Source organism: Malus sylvestris, chromosome 10, assembly GCF_916048215.2.
Source record: "Malus sylvestris chromosome 10, drMalSylv7.2, whole genome shotgun sequence".
In the NCBI taxonomy this organism is placed as follows: Eukaryota; Viridiplantae; Streptophyta; class Magnoliopsida; order Rosales; family Rosaceae; genus Malus; species Malus sylvestris.
Window position 1 is genome coordinate 22212120 of NC_062269.1, and position 22590 is coordinate 22234709.

General features: G+C 42.1%; 1 protein-coding gene and 1 pseudogene across 1 annotated transcript; one reads left to right on the plus strand and one right to left on the minus strand.

The window, feature by feature from the left end:
- Positions 1 to 15345: 15345 nt before the first annotated feature.
- Positions 15346 to 16803, plus strand: LOC126584321 (uncharacterized). Its single transcript, XM_050248738.1, has 2 exons — positions 15346 to 16010; positions 16170 to 16803. The coding sequence occupies exons 1-2, from the start codon at positions 15346 to 15348 to the stop codon at positions 16801 to 16803; spliced, it is 1299 nt and encodes a 432-aa protein (XP_050104695.1).
- An 880-nt stretch (positions 16804 to 17683) lies between these two features.
- LOC126584322 (uncharacterized) lies at positions 17684 to 18789 on the minus strand (annotated as a pseudogene).
- Between the last annotated feature and the right edge of the window lie 3801 nt (positions 18790 to 22590).

Sequence of the window (22590 nt, forward strand, 5' to 3'; positions counted from 1 at the left end):
ACATAAGACCTTATGAGATCACTGAGATGATTGGTGAAGTCGCTTACAGATTGGAGTTGCCTCCGGAGTTATCTAAAGTACATAATGTGTTTCATGTCTCGATGCTTCGACATTATGTTTTAGACCCTTCACATGTGATTTCTCCTCAACCTTTGGAGATTAATCCGGATTTCACGTATGATGAAGAACCAGTGACTATCTTGGATTGGAAAGACAAAGTTCTAAGGAATAAGACAGTGAGCTTGGTAAAAGTATTGTGGAGGAACCACTCAGTAGAAGAGGCTACTTGGGAGACAGAAGATCGAATGAGAGAGATGTATCCGAGGTTGTTTTATGAGTATTAGTGTGGTGACTGATTGTATGAATTTCGAGGATGAAATTCTATAAGGAGAGTAGATTGTCACAGCTCGTCCCGAGATTCTATTTATCGAGGTTGTGAAATGACGAAATTGTCCTTGACGGATGCTAAGGTATGTGTGTGACATATTATTGAATAATGCATATTTTCCTAAGTTTGGAAAAATTGAAATAGATTAAAAATTATTTGCAATTTGTGTGGTTAGGGAAAGAAGTTGGACTTGTTTTGGGATGGACCACACACACACACACGGGGTACCCTCACCCCATGCCCTCTCTCTCTCATCTTCTCGGTTCACTCTCACTCTCTCCCTCTCGAAAGTGTACGAACCAACACCAAAAACCCTTGAAACTTCATGGATCGAAGTGGAGATTAGCACCATCGCGTTCGTGAGTGCCCTACGAACTCAAAGGTCCCATTTTCAGGTAAGGTTTTCCTCATTTTCACGTCGAAATCACAAGCACCAAGTTTGGCACTATTTATGAATTTTGTATTGGTTCGTTTTTAGGACAATCCAAGCTCATAGTGAGCTCTATGAAGTTCCCACGAAGCTCGGGGACGTTCGTTTGGAAGTTTTAGACGTCGGGAAACCCTAGTTCGAAGGTGGCCGGTTTTGGTGAAATTTCCCGACGTGATTTCGAAGGATTGGGAGGTTTTTAAAGGTATAGCCTTCTTCCTCTCGTAATTTGTGAAGTTTTGGTGAAAATTTCATGGAAAATGGTTGAGAATCGAGCAAGAAAAGACCGATTACAGGTCTGCCCAGTTTCCGACGTCGGTAAGTTTTCCTGGCGACTGGAGGTAGGGGATGATGCACATGGGGGGGCGCGTGGACCCGTGCCTATTCCGGCTCGTGGGGGCACGTGCAGCCTCGAAAAAATTTTCTAAAAATATGTCGACGTCCGTGACGTCGAGAAGGTCACTGTGGTATATTCATATACCCAAATTGAGCACCGTATGAGAAGTTATTACGAATTGTCAGTTATGTGCTTTAATTAACATTTTTATAGTTGTTTCGCATATAGGTGATACCTATCCCGAGGACGAGCGCATCCAAGGACGTCACGAGGGTTACGACCCTTCGACTTATCAGTGAGTGGGCAGTTATTTTCTATTATTACCTATATACTACTGAATTTCCAAGAAATTGAATTTAAAAGAAAGTATGTTTTTAAAATGCCATGCATGCATATTATGAATTATATGAATTAGCAATTGATGCATATATATATATATATATATATATATATATATATATATATATATATATGAAATGGTGCTGTGGACGCACAGGTGAGTTTTATGTTATTCATATCATTTATTGTTGATGTGAATCGTGTTAAGAGCTCATAACATGCACCCCTGGTGTTAGTGCTTATAATATTCACCCGCACCGCACGCTCACCTTGGATCCAAGTAGGTGCATGTCGTACAGACCATGAGAGGGTTCTGACATGCTAGTTATACAGATCACTAGAGGTGGTTCCGACTGGTAGGTGACCTTAGATTATGTGCACAGATGATTGATGAGAGAAGCACTAGAGCGTATTATTACACCATTCTTGTCGTACAGACTACTTCAGGTAGTTTCGACTTATGTGCAGAGTAGTGCCGTACAGGTCACCGTGGTGACTCCGGTTGGTTTGGATATTGAGCTATGGAATTAACCTTACAGGACCAACTGCATGGTCTCCGAATGATTCATTATGTCACCTGTTATATTGATGCATTCTTAATCTGTTATTGACATTTATGGCATGGCATATTTTATGGGTTTTGATAAAGAATTGTGATTTGAGATATATGAAGATTATATGCATATTATGTTATTTTCTGGGAAAGTATACAGGTTTTACAGCGAAAGATTAGAAATGTTTTAAATGAAATGTTTTTTTGAAAAACTTTGGTTTTACTGACCCACTCAATTTTGTTTTGCACCCCTCCAGGTTCTAATTAGCAGCGTTGGGGGCCCATGAGGATTCCCACGACGTACTGACAAACTACATAAATGTAGGACTCACCTGCGGGTGTTGTAATTTAGTTATGGTCCTACTTGACTGCACCTAGTACTTATGCTCTGAATTTGTGTGTTTCACACTTAAACTTACTCTAGCATGTTACTTGGTTATTATTGCTAGTATTTGGTTTTTGTTTGTTCGTATTTCTCTTATCTATTGCTTCCGCGTCGCACTTTTGGTTACATCACGCCCACGTGACAGCCAGCATGCCTTGATTCTAGGATCGGGGTGTGTCACTAAAGCCAAACGGCCCGCGTGGGGGAAGTGCGCGAGTGAACGAGCTGAGATTGGACTCCCTTTAGGTGAGTCCACGCGTTTGTGGGCTATTTCTTGGGGGCTATTTGGCCTTGGTTTGGCATTTGGCTTTTAGCCTAAAGATTTAGCTTGGGTTGGGTTGGGTTGGGTTTTGGGGGGGGGGGAATAAGTGGGGTAATTTGGCAAATAGCCCAGGGTTGAGTGTGGTCTAAGGATTGTTCTTCCTCAAATATTGCTTTTCATAATTTCATTTAACATGAAGCCCAATAGAGTAAGGCCAGTTTAGTATTATTTTTTTCCATCAAAAGTTGTTTCACTTTAAAATTAAGCAGTAAAAAAGTGTTTAGTAATAAAAAAGATCTTGCTTATTTTAAAAGCAATTGCCTATAGGCAGTAGCTTTTAAAAGCAACGTACAGGTTACTTTTAAAAGCTATTTCAATAAAAAAATAGAATTGAGCTTTTAATAAATATTTTTAATTCTTGTAATACACTCATTAATTTTAAAAAGAACAATATTTATCTTTCTAGACACATTTTATTCTTAAAGAACAAAGCGACCATCACCACCTACAAGTACACTCTAACCTTTTACACCACCATTACCATTACCACCATCACCACTATTGCCACAACACCACACCACACAATCGCGCCACAATCTCTAGCAACTTATGGGCGAGACTCTTAGCGTTCCATTGAGGGGAGTCGTCACAATCGTTTTCATGGAGATACTCAAAGTGCCTTCAAGTGCAGATCTCACAGTTCATTTGGATGAGGATCAAGAAATGCTTTCAGTGTGGCTAGTTTATCACATTGTCGACACACAAATCCATGTAGAGATAAGACCAGGAAATGCTTTCAGTGTGGCTAGGTTGGTTATTTCATGAGCGAGTGCCCAGAGGCCACATATATTGGTACTAGCGCAGCGACGACCAATGTTGATGGCCCAATTACACCTCCTGCTCAAAGTGGGCCATCTAGAGCACCTTCAGGCTCAGGTCAACAGAGATTTGTACGACAGAAGTTCGAGAGCCTGGAGGCGGTTAGTAGTTATTAGAAGCCCATAGTAGTGGAGCAGTGACATCGTAGGGAAGTTCTTAGGAAATGGCTAGAGTTAGTGCATTCTGCTTGAGGGATAAGCCATAACCCTACAAGAAAGCAAATACGATGAGTTTAGGGGACTAAACTATTTTTAAGGGGGGAAGGATGTAAACCCAGTCCTCATATTTCACTGTTTAAACACTGTATTTCATAATGGGTACGATGCGTTTGTATTTACGGTGTAGGATTTTTTTTCAAAATTTGTAGAAGGACGAAAATGCCCATGTTGGGCTACGCAAAGTTTTACATGGACGTATTTGATCCTTTCATGTTTCGCCACATTTCTTGCCATATTTAGATAGTGCATGCCACTATGAACGCGTGGGCGTAATAGATATAATGAAGATTCTACGAAACTTTGAAATTAAAGGGCATTTTGGTCTTTTCACTTGTCCTTAATAAACAGTTTGTGAGCCATGTGGGGCCCACTACCCTTGTTTCTGGAGCCTTCTCCCTTTTTCTTATTTTCTCTCCCATGGCACTCTTATCTCTTGGTCTCTCAACTCTTTCATCTCTCCCATCTTTCTCGTGAGCAGCCACAAACCACCATCAAACATTCCTCTCGACCCTACGAACCAGAATCTAGGTTTTATTTCCTAAATTTGGTACTTAGACGTGAGTTAGAAGTCACTATTTCAGGGCCGACACTTACCTAACATTTTTCCTACCAATTCCAGCCAAGGTGAGGTCTCTAACCATCATATTTCGATTCCTCTTGTTAAGCAGATCAATTTCCATATATAGATTGCTGAATTTGGTTAGAAACAAGTGAGTTATAGCAATTTAAGTTTACCGAGTTTTCTGGCAAAAAATTGAGAATCTGGTTGAACCACGACAATTGTTACGACCGAGTCGGCCCGACCCGCGACCAAGATCCTACCCGACTCATTTCATAATCCAGATTGGAATATTCTTTTAAATATTCCCGTGGCCTTAGAGGAATATTCCATCACGTTGATGGGGACTTTAACCATTGAATTTTTTAACTTTCGACCTGGGATCTTTCTTAGGGTATTTCAACATGCGGAATCAGTTTTTAGCATTCGTTTAATGTAGTTTCTTAGTTGATGGTCTAGTTGACCGACACTTAATTTTACGATTGGCAGAGATCCGACCGTCAGATCCTAATGAAATTTTAATATGTTGTTCTAGAAGAATAACAAGGACTTTAGGAAGTTATGGATCAGAAATCCAATGTGTGCATCTTCCGAATGTAAGGTTGTTGACCTTACCGTTGTCATTTGACCAACGATTGACTTTTGGTCAACGTATCCTGAATCTATCTAGAATGTACTGGAAGGTGTGTACTACATATAATTATGTGTTTTATCGCAAAAGTTCTGAGGCACTATTTATGATTTGTTCTATGTGACGACTGTACGACGACGCATCGATCTTTGTGCTAGGGAGTCGTAGCGAGAACACCATATGAGTGACTTTAATATATATGGTAGTGGCTATTACCTTGAAATTCTTATGTTAGTATCCTTAGTGGATATGGCATGATTTTGTAATTGTGTTTTATATTAAATTGTTACATTTAAATTCTACCATCGATCTACTTTTATAAAATGTTATTTGACTTGCATATTCGAAATGTTTGTGAAATGTGATGTGAAATGCATATTTAAACTATTCATAAAACATGAGGGCTAGTAGTGATCCGTTAACCCATCGTCATGAAGAGTTGTCACATTGAGTTTGTTTCATGTCTTGCTTCGTCGAGCCTTTCTAAGCTAAGTTGATTCATGCCTTGTTTCGTTGAGCCTCTATAAAATATGTTACTTGAATTTTGCTCGGTTCTGTTAAGTGGTCCGGAACTGGGTTCCACTAGGGTTTCTTTGAGTGATCCGGATCATATATGTTCGGATTACGTTATGTAATGATTATCTTGTAAACAGTTTTTTAGTCGCAATTGTATTACTTGGAGAGCAATGATTATCTTTCTTGAAATTCAATAAGGTTGCAATCATAGAGAATTGGTGTGGGGATAGGAAACCTCTCTCCTCCCGTGGGGCGGGGGGTTTGGGGGCTAGGGTTTGAGAATTGGGGATTAGGGTTTCTAGTAGTAGGGATTCTTGCAATTCCAAAGGAAATTTTCCAATTCCTTTTTTATCCCAACTTTTGGAAAGTCATTATTAACTTTTTTTTTATCCTGGAAACACTTAAGGATAATCTTTGGTAGAAAATCTGAACAAGAAAACGCTGAGTTTTTATGGATAAGAACAATTTCGCAACAATACACTTCAAAGATGGGAAGCAACGTGCGTGTAATCATGAGGGCTTTAACCAATCGGGAGATCTGGAGTATGGATGAAAATGTGGATCAAAAGATGAAAGGACATGTTTGTTTCTCTGCTATGAAATTTGTTGGTAATCATGATTATGTGCAAGTTTGGTTAATAGATTTTATAGGCTTAAGTTGATTTTTACTCTCTGTTCTTGCTTTAATGGTTGGAATTCCTTTACTTGGGAAGCGAATCCTTGTGTTTTTTGGTTACTTTCTGTTTTTAGGTTAGCATTTCAATCCCTTTCGTTAAACTTTGTGGTTTTAATCATTAGGGTATTGGTTTGCTTAGGTCGGTTGGGTTTTTTAGAACACTTTTTTGTGTTTCTAGTGAAGCTCAATCGACAGCTTCCTTTCCTAATGGCTTGCATGCATGCGCTTTGGATTTCCAAACGTTTTGCGTGTATTAGAGTGAGCCTTCTGTCTAGGCTTAGGTTCTCGAGGTTTGCTGATTGGAGCTTGGGTTTAAATTGTAGTTCTCTATGTAGAGAAGTCAATGATATCATTCCTGATATCTTGGCTTAGTGTAGGAAACATTTTTGTAATTGATTTGTATAAAGTTTAGTTTCCTGTTGTATACCTAGAAAGTAGGGTAATTTACTTCTAAGTCAAGTATTCTTCTTTGTATAAATCTCCTTGTTTCAATAGAAGAAAATACACTTCCGCAAATCATATTTTTGCTCTATTCTTTACATGGTATCAAGAGCTAAGTCGAAACCATAGTTCTTGCCGCTACCCTTCTTTTTGCTATTTTTCAATAGCCATCTTTCGTCAACCATCATGGCCACTGACGAAATTCCCAAAGGTTTTGCGGTTGACGTCAAAACTGATGTTTCAAATCCTTTGTTTATTCATCATTCAGATCACCCATCTATGATGCTGGTTTCGAAGCCCCTTAATGGGGACAACTACTCTACTTGGTCTCGTGCAATGAGAATCTCCCTTAGTGCCAAAAACAAGCTAGGTTTTGTTGATGGTACTGTTACACAGCCTTCCGAGAAAACCAAACCGGCTGATCATGCTACATGGCAGAGATGCAATGACATGATCGTTGCATGGATCATCAACTCCATTGATTCAGAAATTTCTGACAGTATTCTTTACATGACTGATGCTCATGCAATCTGGGAGGAATTGCGTGAGCGTTATTCTCAAAGCAATGCTCCTCGGATTTTCCAATTACAACGGGACATTGCTTCTCTTACTCAAGACCAACTTTCAGTTGCTGCGTACTACACGAAGCTAAAGAAATTATGGGATGAACTGGCGTCATATAATGACTCCACTTCCTGCACATGTGGAGCGCAGAATGAAATAAATAAATTAATGCAGTTCCTTATGGGTCTCAACGAGTCCTATAGTGCCATTAGAGGGCAAGTCTTGTTGATGAACCCTTTGCCAACTGTTCGTCAGGCCTATGCTTCAATTTCCCAGGAATAGAAGCAAAGATGTCTTACTGCTTCACGTGGAGTCACCGAGACAGCAGCTATGGCTGTTCGATAAGGTGGTTCACGGTCATCTGGATCTTCAAGTCGTAAGCCCTTGCATTGTACTCATTGTGATCATGACTATCACACCATTGATACTTGTTACCAACTTCACGGGTATCCACCGGGGCATCGTCTTCACAAAGTCAAGCCTAAAAAAGGAAGCAAGTCTTCTAAAAGGGAAGGCAGTTCTTCTTCGTCTGCAAATCAAGTTTCAACAGGTGCAACTTTGGAAGAGATGAAGTCGGTGATGTCCGGGTTATCTGACACCCAATTCCAGCAAATCCTTGACATCATGAATAATAAAGGAGTTGATGTCTCCGTTCCTCCAAAAGCTAATGTCGCTGCCATGAAGACAGGTTTGTCGAAATCTTCTTTGCACTTACGTCGATGGATAATCGACAGTGGTGCAACAGATCATATAACCTCATCACCTGATTTGCTTACTGATGGTGTCAAAAACACCAATTTGTCACCAGTTTTATTACCAAGTGAAGAACAAGCTCGCATAGTCTCCACTGCGACAGTTCCTTTGAGTTTCACTTTTTTGTTACGAGATGTGTTGTGTGTGCCCTCTTTTCAAGTAGATTTGATGTCTGTGAGTCGAATTACAAGTGGATTGCATTGTTCTGTAACCTTTTTCCCTTCATGGTGTCTTATGCAGGACTTGATGACGAAAAAGGTGATTGGTTTGGGTAAGCAACGCGGAGGACTTTACTACTTGGTGACGTTGATTCCCACCGTCTCTGGTAGCTCCCGCCAAGTCTGCAACCTTGTTCTCTCACCCACAGAGTTGTGGCATCGGCGTTTGGGTCATTTATCCCCTTCTAGGCTCGATTTCATGTCAAAACACCTGTTGCATTTTCCTTTTCAATCCAATAATGCTTGTAACGTTTGCCCTTTAGCCAAGCAAAGTCGTTTACCTTTTAGTATCAGTTCCATTACAACCACAAAACCTTTTGATTTGATCCATTATGATATTTGGGGTCCTTACGCAGTTGCATCAACTTCCGGAGCCAAGTATTTCTTAACTATTGTGGATGATTACTCTCGTTTCACATGGATATTTTTTATGCAACACAAATCAGAAACACAGCACATCCTCAAGGATTTTTTCTCTTTTGTTCAAACTCAGTTTAATACATCTATTCGCCAAATACGAGTGGACAATGGTAGAGAATTTTTTTCTCTTCGTGGTTTCTTCCAAGATCATGGGGTCCTTTATCAATGCTCTTGTGTCTATATGCCCTAACAAAATGGGGTCGTTAAGCGTAAGCATCATCACATACTTGAAATTGCTCGTGCCTTGCGTTTCCAAGCTAACCTTCATATTACTTTTTGGGGGGGATGTGTCCTTACGGCTGTCCATATTATTAATCGTCTTCCTAACCTCATTCTTTCCAAAAATACTCCTTTTGAACGATTGTACTTAAAACCACCGTCATTTTCCCACCTTAAAGTCTTCGGTTGTCTTGCTTTTGCCACCAACACCCATATCTCTCACAAGTTTGCTCCCCGAGCCCACAAATGTGTCTTCCTTGGGTACCCCGTTGGACAGAAGGCGTACAAACTTTACAACCTTGCCATTCATACCTTTTTTACTAGTAGGGATGTTGTTTTTCATGAACATATTTTTCCTTACCATTCTTCTCCATCCTCTACTTCACCTAACCCTACGCCACTACCTATCGTCTTTCCTCACCCTACACCCTCTTTACCTGAGCCTCAAGCTACTACATATTCTCCCTCACTCGTGTCTACTGATACTCCTACCACTCTTTTTCTGCCCGAGATTTCCACCGATTCTGACCTACACCCTGATGCATCTTCTATCGAGCATGCTGCCTCCCTGCTTCCTACACCACCTGCACCGATGCTTCGCCGCTCTAGCCGCCACTCCTCACTGCCTCCAAGGTTGCGAGATTATGACTGCCCCATTCTTAAGCTTACCCAACCCGATCCTCCATGGTCTTCATTGTCTGGTCCTACTACTGGTACGCGTTATCCACTTGCTAATTATCTCACTTATCATCGTTTCTCACCTGCACAACAATCTTTTCTTGTAACTATCACTCAACAGGTTGAGCCCCAGACTTATGCCGAGGCTGTTGCTTCCCCTCATTGGCAGGCTGCCATGACTTCTGAACTACAGGCTCTCGAAGCTAATCACACGTGGACTCTCACCTCTCTTCCGGCTGGTAAATATCCCTTTGTTTGTCGATGGGTTTATAAAATCAAGCTTCGTTCTGATGGATCCATTGAGCGTTATAAAGCTCGTTTGGTTGCCAAGGGTTACACACAACTTGAAGGGATCGACTTTCATGATACTTTCTCTCCCACTGCTAAGATGACAACTGTTCGCTGCCTCTTAGCTCTCACTGCTTCCTGTTCCTGGTCTCTTCATCAACTTGATGTCAACAATGTGTTTCTTCATGGTGATCTTCATGAAGAAATCTATATGCTTCCTCCTCCTGGTCTTCGGCGACAGGGGGAGAATTTGGTATGTCGCCTTAACAAATCCTTATATGGACTGAAGCAAGCATCCCGGCAATGGTTTGCCAAGTTTTCTGAGTCTATTCACTGTGCTGGTTATATTCAATCAAAGGCTGATTACTCTTTGTTCACAAGGCAGCAAAGCAAGTCTTTTACAGCTCTTTTAATTTATGTTGATGATATTCTGATCACTGGAAATGATCCTGATGCCATTAGGGATCTCAAAAAATTTCTCAATAGTCGTTTCAAAATCAAGGACCTTGGTGACTTGAAATACTTTCTAGGCATCGAAGTGTCACGATCAAAGAATGGGATCTTCATTTCTCAACGTAAGTATGCTTTAGAGATTCTGAATGATGGTGGTCTCTTGGGAGCTCGCCCAATCGAGTTTCCTATGGAGCTGAATCTTAAACTTTTTGACAATGGTGAGTTACTTAAAGATCCGGCACAGTATAGGAGGTTGGTGGGTCGATTGATCTATTTAACAATTACTAGGCCGGATATCACATATTCAGTGCATGTGCTAAGTAGGTTTATGCATGAACCTCACCGTCCACACATGGAAGCAGCTCTCCGAGTTTTGAAATACATAAAGAGTACTCCTGGACAAGGTTTATTTTTCTCTTCTAAAAATGACTTGACCTTGAATGCATACTGTGATTCAGATTGGGCAGGATGTTCTATGACACGAAGATCAACCACAGGATATTGCGTGTTTTTTGGTTCTTCATTGGTTTCTTGGAGATCAAAGAGACAGAAAACCGTATCTTTATCATCAGCTGAGGCCGAGTATAGAGCCATGACTGGAACTTGTTGTGAACTATCATGGCTTCCATATCTTCTAAAGGACTTGGGATTGTTGCATCCAAAACAGGCCTTATTACATTGTGACAACAAAGCAGCTCTTCATATTGCTGCCAATCCAGTTTTTCATGAGCGGACTAGACATATAGAGATGGATTGCCATTTTGTTCGAGATAAAATACAAGATGGTTCTATTGTTACGCGATTTGTTCCTTCTTCACAACAACTTGCAGATGTGTTCACGAAGGCATTAGGAAAGGAATCTTTCTTGTCCATTATACACAAGTTGGGAGTTCTTGACATCCACTCTCCAACTTGAGGGGGAGTGTAGAGAAGTCAATGATATCATTCCTGATATCTTGGCTTAGTTTAGGAAACATTTTTGTAATTGATTTGTATAAAGTTTAGTTTCCTGTTGTATACCTAGAAAGTAGGGTAATTTACTTCTAAGTCAAGTATTCTTCTTTGTATAAATCTCCTTGTTTCAATAGAAGAAAATACACTTCCGCAAATCATATTTTTGCTCTATTCTTTACACTCTATGCTTGTTCCATCATCCAACTTCTACTTCCCTTCTCCCTAGCTTATTCCAGTGTTTTCCAATGGCGCAACTCAAGGCTTCTTCCTCAAAATCTCCCAGAGCCTCTCCTAACTTGAATTCAGTCCCTTGGATCAATCCTTTCCCTAGACCCCAACCTGGAAAACAACTCATCGTGGTCGAGAGACCTAGAAGTGTGGTCACCCTTGAGAGGGGTTGCATGAGAGTGTCAACTTCCTTGTACTATACTGCTAATGTGGAGCACATGGAAAGTCGTTGTCTAGTCAGGAAGATGTTTGGTCAAGCGGTAGAGGCGAAACTAATCCAAGGGTAAACTTGCTATAATCTGGAAGGGTCTTATTCAAGGTAATTTCTTCTTAGATCACTTTGGTAGGCACTAGTTTATGATAGAGTTCACAAATGAAGAAGATGTTGCGGTGGTCTTAGAAGGTAGGCCTTGGTATGTCGAAGGACAAAGGTTGAAATGATTGGGAAAGTGATCAAAGTGGATGAGGTTACTCTGCATGGCTTGAATGGACTCTTTTTGCGTGTGCTCATGAAGGTCGACATCTGATACCCTCTTCCGAGGGTACTTGTGCTAAATGATAGGAACAACAACCCTATTTATGTCAGTTATGAAAAGCTGTTTGAAGTGTATTTCTACTGTGGTAGAATAAGGCTGGATGGTCATAGATGCCCTATAGGTTTGAAGAACTCGAGACCCTCGTTCCTTATTGACAGGATCTTTAAGGAGGAGCCCAGGGTGTTTCCTACTAGTGTTATGAATGTGACTCCTTGGAATGAAGAGATGCAGGAAGATGTAATGATCTATTTTCCCCATGCCACTTTATTTGAGGACGATCTTGTGGACCCTGGCCAAGGTTATGTTGGAGGGGCTATACCGGGGTCGGAGGGTTGAACTCAAGTGCCGATAAAAAAGAGAGGAAATATGTCCAAGGGAAGAAGGGGCAAAGCTTTGAGAGACAATTAGACTTTTAAAGAAACAGCTGTTGGAGCAGGGCATGGAAAAGATATCAACAATTATCCAGGGCACAATTGGGAAGTGATTGCTGATCTTGATAATGATCCTCACGGGGTAAGATATCATTTAGAAAAATGTATAAAAGTTAATAAATTTTATGCTAGGTAGGAAATGTTTAGGCGTGAGGATAAAATTGTTGATGAAGGGGATAACTTGTGGGTTGATAGTCTTTTCCTTGACCCTCCTTTTAGGTCTTGGCTAGAAAATGATAAATTGGATAATGATTTAGATGATATTCTAATTGATAAACATGATGTGATGTTGATTGAAACGACTGGAAGTATGGTTCAACCATCAAGAATGGCGGTGGAGATGAAAACAAATGCTGAATGAAAAGGAAATGAAGTGGTTAGACCTATTGCAGGTTTGCTGAGCCCACGAAAGAGAATGAGATAGGAAAGTAACAAGTTAGCTGGGAACGTGTTGAACCTGGAAGAGATTGACTGATGAAGTGGATGTTATGGAATTGCAGAGGTCTTGGTAGACCGAGTTTTAAGAGTCAGTTTAAGCACATGTGTTTAATAAATAAGCTAGATTTATTCTGTTTAGTAGAACCTAGGCAGGATTTATCTACGTATGCCTTGAACTTTTTTAGTTAGTTTTTTTATATGAATTTGGCTTTCCCAATGGTGGGGCGAGCTTGTGGTGTTATCATTTTGTGGATTTCCTATGTAATTCAATTAAATGTTTTGTTTGCTTCATAGAGATTTGTCCATTGCCATATTACCAACATAAAAACAAAGATTGATTGGTTTACTACTGTTTGGATCAAAACTTGAACTTTGGGCTCAAGAAAGGAGCTGGCCCAAAAGGAGGCCCGAAGGGAAAGTCAGCCGAAGCCCAGTCAAAGCCCAGAAAGCAGAAAGGGCCTTTTCTGACATGGTGCAGCTCATGAAGACCACTTGCTTACCTACCCAAAGGCCAAGTGGTATAGACTGACCAGCTACACAGCCCATAAAGTACTTTATGATGGCAGTACATGTAAAATAGTTGATGAGTCATCACCTTTCAAACCGCATTCGGGCAAGGTTGCTGCTACAGGAGACCAAGCCGAGTTGTCTATATAAGAAGAAAGAGAAACCAGGAATAAGGACACTCAATCAAACAAACAAATGCAAGCACAAACTCTGCTCAAAGCCAGATTTGCCTTCAAAATGAAGCTGTAGTCAGCCCAAGCCTTCATCCCCCTCGGGACAAGCCTTCATCCCTCGCGGGATAAACCTTCACCCAAACCCTTGTAATAGCTCTGCTACCTTGTTCAACCTTGCTGTAGTATCGATTCATCTTTTGTAAATCTCTCTCCCTCTCTTAAGCTTTCATACCCTTGATAAACTACAAAGATAGGAACCTGCAAGACGACCAGGCTTGCCCGACAAGGTTAAACCTTGCCCGACCTTCTTTGTTTTTGTCTTTTCATTCATTAGCCTAGCAATATGTTGTATACTTCCAGTTCTATTCAAGTTATTTCTAGCAAGATGACTATTAAAAGGCTTTCTCAGTACTTGGATCCGATTTGAATATATCTTCAGTGTTCAAACCAGATCCAAGTCTTAAGCCCTCGGGCATGTAAATCTGATTAGTTAAAAGTCCTTGGCCTCAAGGCATTAAAAAGAACCTTATGTGGACTTAACCCATCCACGACAATCATTGATAAACGAGAAGTCTGAAGGTACTTGGGGCGCAAGTAATCGACCTACCTCTTAGTCTTATTTCTATTACATTATGATTATCATAGAACGCTTAAGCATGGGACGGATTCTGATAGGAAGCCTCAAGGCCTACACCTAAGGCCCCACGAAGGCACCTATTTGGGTTCATTCCATTCGGCGGTCTAGAATGTTTGAGTATAAGAACGAACTTTAATGGGAAGCCTCAAGGCCTACATCTAAGGCCCTACAAAGGCACCTATTTGGGTTCATTCTACCTCTCGAACTCGGGTAATCAGAAGTATAATAGTTATAAGACTCATGCATTTACGAGAATAAATATGATGTGTTTGAGCACTGGTTTAGTTATTGATAGAAAGCCTCAAGGCCTACACCTAAGGCCCCACAAAGGCACCTGTTATAACTAACACGGTTTCTCGGGTATATACATATACAACCAAAACTCGACATCCATTTCACATCTGCCATACTGAAGATGGCAGTGGCACGCCTGAGCACTCAAAAGTTAACCTTGATTGTGAGCCTCAAAGCCTACACCTAAGGCCCCACAAAGGCACCTCTCAAAGTTAACTCTGTCCTTCTCTTTCAGCCTTGCACGACGAGCCTTGCCCGAAGAGTCTTGCCCGACGAGACTTGCCCGACAAAGCCCGACAGTGAAGTAGAAGCCCGACAGCAGCCCTCAATCGGCGCCAACCTCCCGGGGAGCTGTGTGCTCGTCGGCCAGGAAACATCCCCGACGGAAATTCCTGACGCGAACATAGTTTTGGCACGCCCAGTGGGACTATACACTTTGTGATCTTACCCGACAGAGGGTTTCTCTCACCCTTTTTTCCTACGAATGGCGGATCAATCAGGAGATCCTTCTTCCCCATCAGGACGAGTGGTCCTAGAAAGCCCAACCACATCTGAAAGATCGGAAGGAAAGGGAACTAGTGAAGAACTACAAGCTACTATGATCCAAGTACTGAAAAGCATGGAAAGAATCTCCTTGGAAACCAAGGGAGAAGTGAGTAGGCTCTGTACATTAACAAGGAATCTACAGAGAAGACTTGATCTAGAGTTTTCTACTCCAAAAGGGGCTCAGGAAAGTGGGATGAGCCAAGTCACCATGAGAAGTGAACCAATCATTCCCTTATTCCCACTATTAGAAGAAGAAAAGGATAAGGGAAAGAATAAAGTGGCTCCTGAAGGGAATCAACCTGTGATAGAGCTAGTTCTGGAAAAATAGCCTCCTAGCTTCCCATTATTATCTTTTAATAATAGGAGGCAGAGCGAACAAGAGAGAACGAAGTATGGAATGCCTATAATGATATGGGAGACTAGCAGAAATGAGGGCACCACTACTTCAGATAAACCTCCACCTTACAGGCCACCCCCGTTGGCTAGTAAGGGAGTGGGAACTAACTGGAGGAAGCCCGAACCAAGGAGAGAAGCAGGTACGGGCAATGACCAGATCCCAAAGATCGACACTGCTCTCATCGGTCATGATGATAATTCAGCTACTCAGCAGCTGAGGGAAGAATTTGCTGAGCTAAGAAGGACAGTAGCTCAAAATGCTCAGCCACGGGCTCGCCCAGTGTTCAAAGTCACTTACCAAAAGCCTTATCCTGAATATATTGACGAGCTCAATCCATTCCCTCTCAACTTCAAGATGCCTGCATTCCCAACGTTCACAGGTGAAGACAGTAGCGTGTCCTCTAGAGACCACATTTTCAAATTCTCCAATCATTGTGTGGCATATGAGGGCAACCCAAATTATAAATTGAGGTTGTTTGGGAATTCATTGGCGGGTTTAGCATCTCAGTGGTACTCTCTATTACCCCCTAATTCTATTGCCAACTGGGGGCAAATGGAGATGGCTTTCCACGAACAGTTTTACAGAATTGAGCCAAAATTGACTATCAATAACCTTGTTGAAGTCAAACAATACGATCATGAATCTACTGAGGACTTCATGATGAGGTTCAGGAAAATAAGGATGAGATGCCAATTCCCCGTCAACCAAGCGCAGCTCATATCAATTACTCAAAGGGCTCTAAAATTACCTTTGAGGAAGAGGTTTTATGATGCACAATTCAACGAGCTGTAAGAATTGGTAATCACTGCTACTAAGTATGAGAGGCTGTTGCAAGAAGAGCAACAAGTGAAGCACACTTCCAAGGTCTCTCCCTTCTACAAAAACAAAGCTGTAATTCATCGTGTGGAAGTGGGAGAAACCAGGCCAGAGCGTGAGGATGGCCATGAAGAAAACATAGATGTATGTGCCACTGAAATGACTACACCTTTCAAACCACTGACGGTAAAGGGGCTAGTCCAACCTGTCAAAGATCAGAAGGTCGTAATGAACGATGGTGGTTTCATCCCCATGAAACCACCCAAGTACCAGAGTTATTCGTTCGATTTGGCCAAGGCACCTGAGATCTATGAAGAACTGGTACGGGCAAGAGTAATTTTGCCCGACAATACCAAAAAGATGCCCAAACCAGAAGAACTCAGGGGGAAAAAGTATTGTAAGGTGCACTATACCTTCAACCATTCCATAGTTAATTGTGTCCAGTTTAGAGATTGGATACAAGATCTTATAGTGAAGGGAAAACTGTTACTTGACTCGCCCCAAGCCAGTATGATGGTGGATACTAACCCTTTCCCTGAGGCTCTTATCAATTTGATCAACCTCATTTTAGAAGAGCCAGGGTCACCATTTGGTACTGCAGAGAAAGAAAAGGGCCCAAGTTGTCCCAACACCTCTGCATGAATAAAAATGCCATGAAGGGGACCAAGGGACCAAGATCAGGTCCTAAGATTGGTGTTATCGAAGGAAGTAGAAGAAAGAAGAAAGTAAACAAGGGGGCAAAGAGTTGCCCGAAGTCAATTCAAACAGTACCAAAAACAGAGCAGAGGACAAAACACATGTTCATTCCAATAAGAAAGAGGTTACAAATCATCCTATTCTAAAAAATTGACATCTTCACTCAGGGTCACTATTCGAGAATGGTATGTCTGCATAATAGCAAATATCCTACTAGGTTCGGCCAAAACAGTATGGCTATTTACAAGTTGGGACCTAGTATGCTCTAACTCCGAGTTTGACTTCTCTACTCCCTCAATTTGGTTTTCAAGGGTATCCAGAAGAGTTGCTTGTTCAGCTTTAAGAGCAACCAGTTGTTCCTCCAGCTTTTGAATTTCAGAAGTAACAACTTTAACCCTTTCTTTAGTCCGCAAGCTTTCGTCCATCAACCGATCAACTTGAGCGGAGACGTTTGACTCTTTCTCCATAAAGCATCTTGCCCGATTAGCTTGTCTATCAGCTTTCTAGTATTGCTCCCTAAGAGCCCTCAAATTCTCAAACAAAGAGAGAAAGGAATCATGCTGAGGTTTTGATAGTCGACCAGTTTTGAAAGACTCAGTTGTGACCTTTTCTAAATCACAAAGAGCCTTGAGGCTGAATAATGCAGTGAAGTCCTTCCTCGCCCATTCTTGGAAGACTTGTTGTTGCTCTGAAGAACTTGAGGTTGCTGAAGTATGTCTTGAGGATCTCAACCTTGTCTCAAGCCGCCCAAGTGCTTCAAAAAGTCTGGGCAACTTAGCAGGGTTTGGGGATGCAAAAGGAGGAGGATCCTGCACTGCAGCTCCCTCTAATGGAGTAATGCCAACTGGGGGGCGATCTCTGTCTGCCTGATCTTCTCAATTCCAGAAGGGGGAATCTCAGTACCTCCAAAAGATAAATGAAGACGGGAACGTTTTGATTTACGGACCAAATGAGGGGGAGAAGTTTCTTTTGGAACTTACTGCAAAAAACCAAAAGACCAGGTCAAGACAATCTAAATACAGTTGGAGGCAAAAAGAGGCCTTGGAGAGAAGAAATGTACCTGACTCAGCCCTAGGGTTTCACCAGGAAGAGTACTAATTCCTTGTTGGCGGGAAGATTCTTTACCACCAGTAAGAGAGGATAGAGCTGCACCTGAACCTGTACTAGTGCCCTAGAGATATCCAGAGACAGCAGTAATTGTTAGTAAATAAATCGTAAGAGGAAAACAAGAAGAAAATATTCCTATACCTGAGTTTGGTCTTGAGGAGGAGAAGGAGGTTCATCAATATCAACTGTTGGGCAAACAAATACCCGCGAGATTGCTACCTCTGAGGCTACAGGAATCTCGGGAACTATGGGTTCATTATCTGATACCACTAAGGGAGAAGGTGGCTCATATACTGGAGAAGGCTGCAGAAAACATGAGCGGGAGTTAATTTGGAAGCAATATACGGGATTTCAATGTGAAAATAATGGCTCACCAAGTTACTGTCCTCATCCACGAAGTGCAACATAACTCATGTAGATGGATCAAATTGAGAGGAAGGAGTTGCATCCAGAGCAGTAGAAGAAACCACAGACTTCAGAGGAGGGCCATGACTAGGCAAAAAGGCAGATGCCCCAGCCTAAATACAAATAGAAGAAGAGAAAAGATTCAGGCATTAGATCTAGAAATTAGAGAGTTATCCAAGAGTTAGAAAGGAAGAGAAAGCACTACTGAAGGGTTAACCTGGGAAGGAGAAAAACTTGTCTCTCGGGCAAGTTGTGGAGAGGCCTCAGGCGGAGAAAGCTTTTCTTTTCTTGCGTCCTGATTCAAAGTAAACAGATTTTGAGTTCTGTGAAAACAAGAAGGGATGTGCGGATAAAAAATATAAATCATACCTCGAGTTCTTTGAGGACGATACTTTGCAGTTCTTCAGCCTTTTTGAGCATGGCAGCTCTTAATGGTTCCTCCTTAGAAGCAATGATTGGTCTTTTAGAAGCTTGAGTTCCTGTTTTTCAAAGAAAACAAGAAACAGTTAGATAGAGGAGAAAGGCAGCAGTTTGATAAAGGAAAGCAGAAACTTACTGGAAGATTGTTGCTTCTTTCTGCCTGCCTCAGGGACTGGAGCAGATGGGGCTGATGACTTAGGAGAGGCAATAGTTTTTGCTCTCTTACTCTTTCTAGTAAGAGTTGGTCGTGTGGTTTTGGGTAGAAGTGCAGGATCAAGATCTGAAGCCTTAATCACAGCCGCTTTCTTTCGCTTGGGTGCTTTAATAATTACCTCGGGTGTTTCTTCAGCTCCTGAATCCTCAAAGGATTCTGAGACATCCACACCTTCCCCAGCTTCTCGTCTTTCAGCCTCTGCGGCCGCCCCATGGAGAACTACAGCATCAGCTGAGTTATCCTCGGACTCAATGGCTTCTGATTCAACATCCATTGGGGCTGCAGGGTCAAACAAAAGTAAGGATAGAAAGTCTTCAGAAGGGAAACAGAATCAGGTTGAAAGAAAAGTACCTATCAGAAGTGACCGATTCTTCTCTTGGATCATCTCTTTCCAATGTTCAAGCTCGCCCGAGCTGGGGTATGACTTAAGAGAAAGTTGGTTGAAAAGGCGGTCACGAGTCTCTTTCAAATCTCCTCCATACTTCTTGGTCCATTTGTCTTCCCACCAAGAGGAAAAGAGCGAAGTACATTCAAAATTGAGAACGATGGACTGTCGGGTCGCTTGACTCATTACGTCGAGACTGCGACGGGCAGCTCGGAATGTCACCTCAGGTGGAGTTAGTAACCGGAATGAAGTACCACAATGGACAGAGTCGAAGAACGGGACAGGAATGGCCTGCCTAAATCCCAACTGCCTGCTGCAAAAGTTAGGATGGTACACCTCCAAACCTCGGTCATATCTATTACCCCGAACTCCCCAGGCCAGGTCTCTCGGTTGAATGCAGCTAATGAATTTCTCCCTGCAAAAGGGGGTAGCATCTTCGCCAGGGGCATCTTGAAAGACTTGGTCAGAAAACCAAGGATATCTCCTCAAGACCGATGCACCCCATTATAAGTTTGATTGAGTCCTACAAACTCTGAAGAAGTAGAAGTAGGCAAAGGTGGAGTGGTCTATAGGGGCAGCTTCAGCTAAGATTCGGGCAGGGGCTACACCCTCCGGGAACTCCAAATTGGCAGCCCGAAACTCTGGGAAGTACCATTGATGCCAAGTTTGTATCATCCATATAGGCCCATTCAAGTTGGTCTCAAATGGCTCGCCTTGAGTCATTTCAAAAAAGAGATGATAAAGATGGGAAATGAGGAATGGACCTGCAGCTACGTCATCAAAGTTATGAAGAACTTCTACTAAGGGGATCCATTCAACCCTTACCCCTTTGGACTTGTTGGGAAAGATATGTTTGTTGAGCCAGTATAAGAGGAAATACATGTGCTTTTGATCTTTATCAACCCGAGAAGAGCCCGCCCCAAAATTCTCCTTTACAAAAGGAATGAATCCTTTGAAGGAGGTCTCATAACTCTTGAAAGTTGCAGAGTTATAATTCAAAGAAAGGAAGGTAGTAGATGAACTTGAGCTTCTAGTGGTAGAGGACGGGACCCAGTCTTGAGTGACGTCCACTATTTTGCCCGAAGGCCTTAACCCGAAAACCTGGGCCATGTCAAGGATGGTTGGAGACATGGGGCGCATACGGAAGTCGAAAGTATTCGTGCCCGAATTCCAGAAAATGAGGGCAGAAACAAGCAATTCGGGCTTGGGAGTGATGGAAATCTTCGAGAGCATGATTAATTCGTAAATACCATTATCCATCCATCTCTTCTTAAAAGTGGGCTCTAATTCATCAATCCACTGAGCCCAGGCAGGGTCATTCATAAGAGGAAAGCCTCGACGGTATGATGACCATTTGGATGAAGAGATGCCCGACCTAGCCGAATAGGGATTTGGGGAAAACCAATTATCCCTAGGCATGTTGCTTTCTACCACTGAAGGGACCCGAGAGATCCAGGCAAGACCCAATGATTGGGCCCCATGCACCTCAAATAAAAGCTCGGAATGCAAACCTGCCTAAGGGCGATGTAACCCGTTGAGTAAACAACGCAGAGTGGCGATTCCTTCTCCAGATTCATAGGAGGGTTGGGTTTGGCTAGATTCCGAAGCCAGTTGATGAAGTTCGAGAAGGGGATACCAAAGAAGATAATGAGGGTGAAACCTCATAGAGGGATTTCTTGCTGTAAACACAGGGGATTGGAGAGTTCAAACGCAAGAGATTCGTGGGTTTTAATAAAAGAACTTTTTCAATTAATATTGGCGCCTGGAATTCTAAGCTAAATATTGATTGAAGGGGGCACTATTTGGATCAAAACTTGAACTTTAGGCTCAAGAAAGGAGCTGGCCCAAAAGGAGGCCCGAAGGGAAAGTCAGCCGAAGCCCAGTCAAAGCCCAGAAAGCAGAAAGGGCCTTTTCTGACATGGTGCAGCTCATGAAGACCACTTGCTTACCTACCCAAAGGCCAAGTGGTATAGACTGACCAGCTACACAGCCCATAAAGTACTTTATGATGGCAGTACATGTAAAATAGTTGATGAGTCATCACCCTTCAAACCGCATTCGGGCAAGGTTGCTGCTACAGGAGACCAAGCCGAGTTGTCTATATAAGAAGAAAGAGAAACCAGGAATAAGGACACTCAATCAAACAAACAAATGCAAGCACAAACTCTGCTCAAAGCCAGATTTTCCTTCAAAACGAAGCTGTAGTCAGCCCAAGCCTTCATCCCTCTCGGGACAAGCCTTCATCCCTCGCGGGATAAACCTTCACCCAAACCCTTGTAATAGCTCTGCTACCTTGTTCAACCTTGTTGTAGTATCGATTCATCTTTTGTAAATCTCTCTCCCTCTCTAAAGCTTTCATACCCTTGAAAAACTACAAAGATAGGAACCTGCAAGACGACCAGGCTTGCCCGACAAGGTTAAACCTTGCCCGACCTTCTTTGTTTTTGTCTTTTCATTCATTAGCCTAGCAATATGTTGTATACTTCCAGTTATATTCAAGTTATTTCTAGCAAGATGACTATTAAAAGGCTTTCTCAGAACTTGGATCTGATTTCAATATATCTTCAGTGTTCAAACCAGATCCAAGTCCTAAGCCCTCGGGCATGTAAATCTGATTAGTTAAAAGTCCTTGGCCTCAAGGCATAAAAAAGAACCTTATGTGGACTTAACCCATCCACGACAATCCTTGATAAACGAGAAGTCCGAAGTTACTTGGGGCGTAAGTAATCGACCTACCTCTTAGTCTTATTTCTATTACATTATGATTATCATAGAAAGCTTAAGCATGGGAAGGATTCTGATAGGAAGCCTCAAGGCCTACACCTAAGGCCCCACGAAGGCACCTATTTGGGTTCATTCCATTCGGCGGTCTAGAATGTTTGAGTATAAGAACGAACTCTAATGGGAAGCCTCAAGGCCTACATCTAAGGCCCTACAAAGGCACCTATTTGGGTTCATTCTACCTCTCGAACTCGGGTAATCAGAAGTATAATAGTTATAAGACTCATGCATTTACGAGAATAAATATGATGTGTTCGAGCACTGGTTTAGTTATTGATAGGAAGCCTCAAGGCCTACACCTAAGGCCCCACAAAGGCACCTGTTATAACTAACACGGTTTCTCGGGTATATACATATACAACCAAAACTCGACATCCATTTCACATCTGCCATACTGAAAATGGCAGTGGCACGCCTGAGC

Bases quoted from the DNA above. Each gene is read 5' to 3' on its own strand.
- LOC126584321 (XM_050248738.1), top strand. From the start codon at position 15,346: ATGCCTATAATGATATGGGAGACTAGCAGAAATGAGGGCACCACTACT. The intron at 16,011-16,169 runs GTTCAGGAAAAT...TAAGTATGAGAG, and splicing joins ACTGAGGACTTCATGATGAG to GCTGTTGCAAGAAGAGCAAC.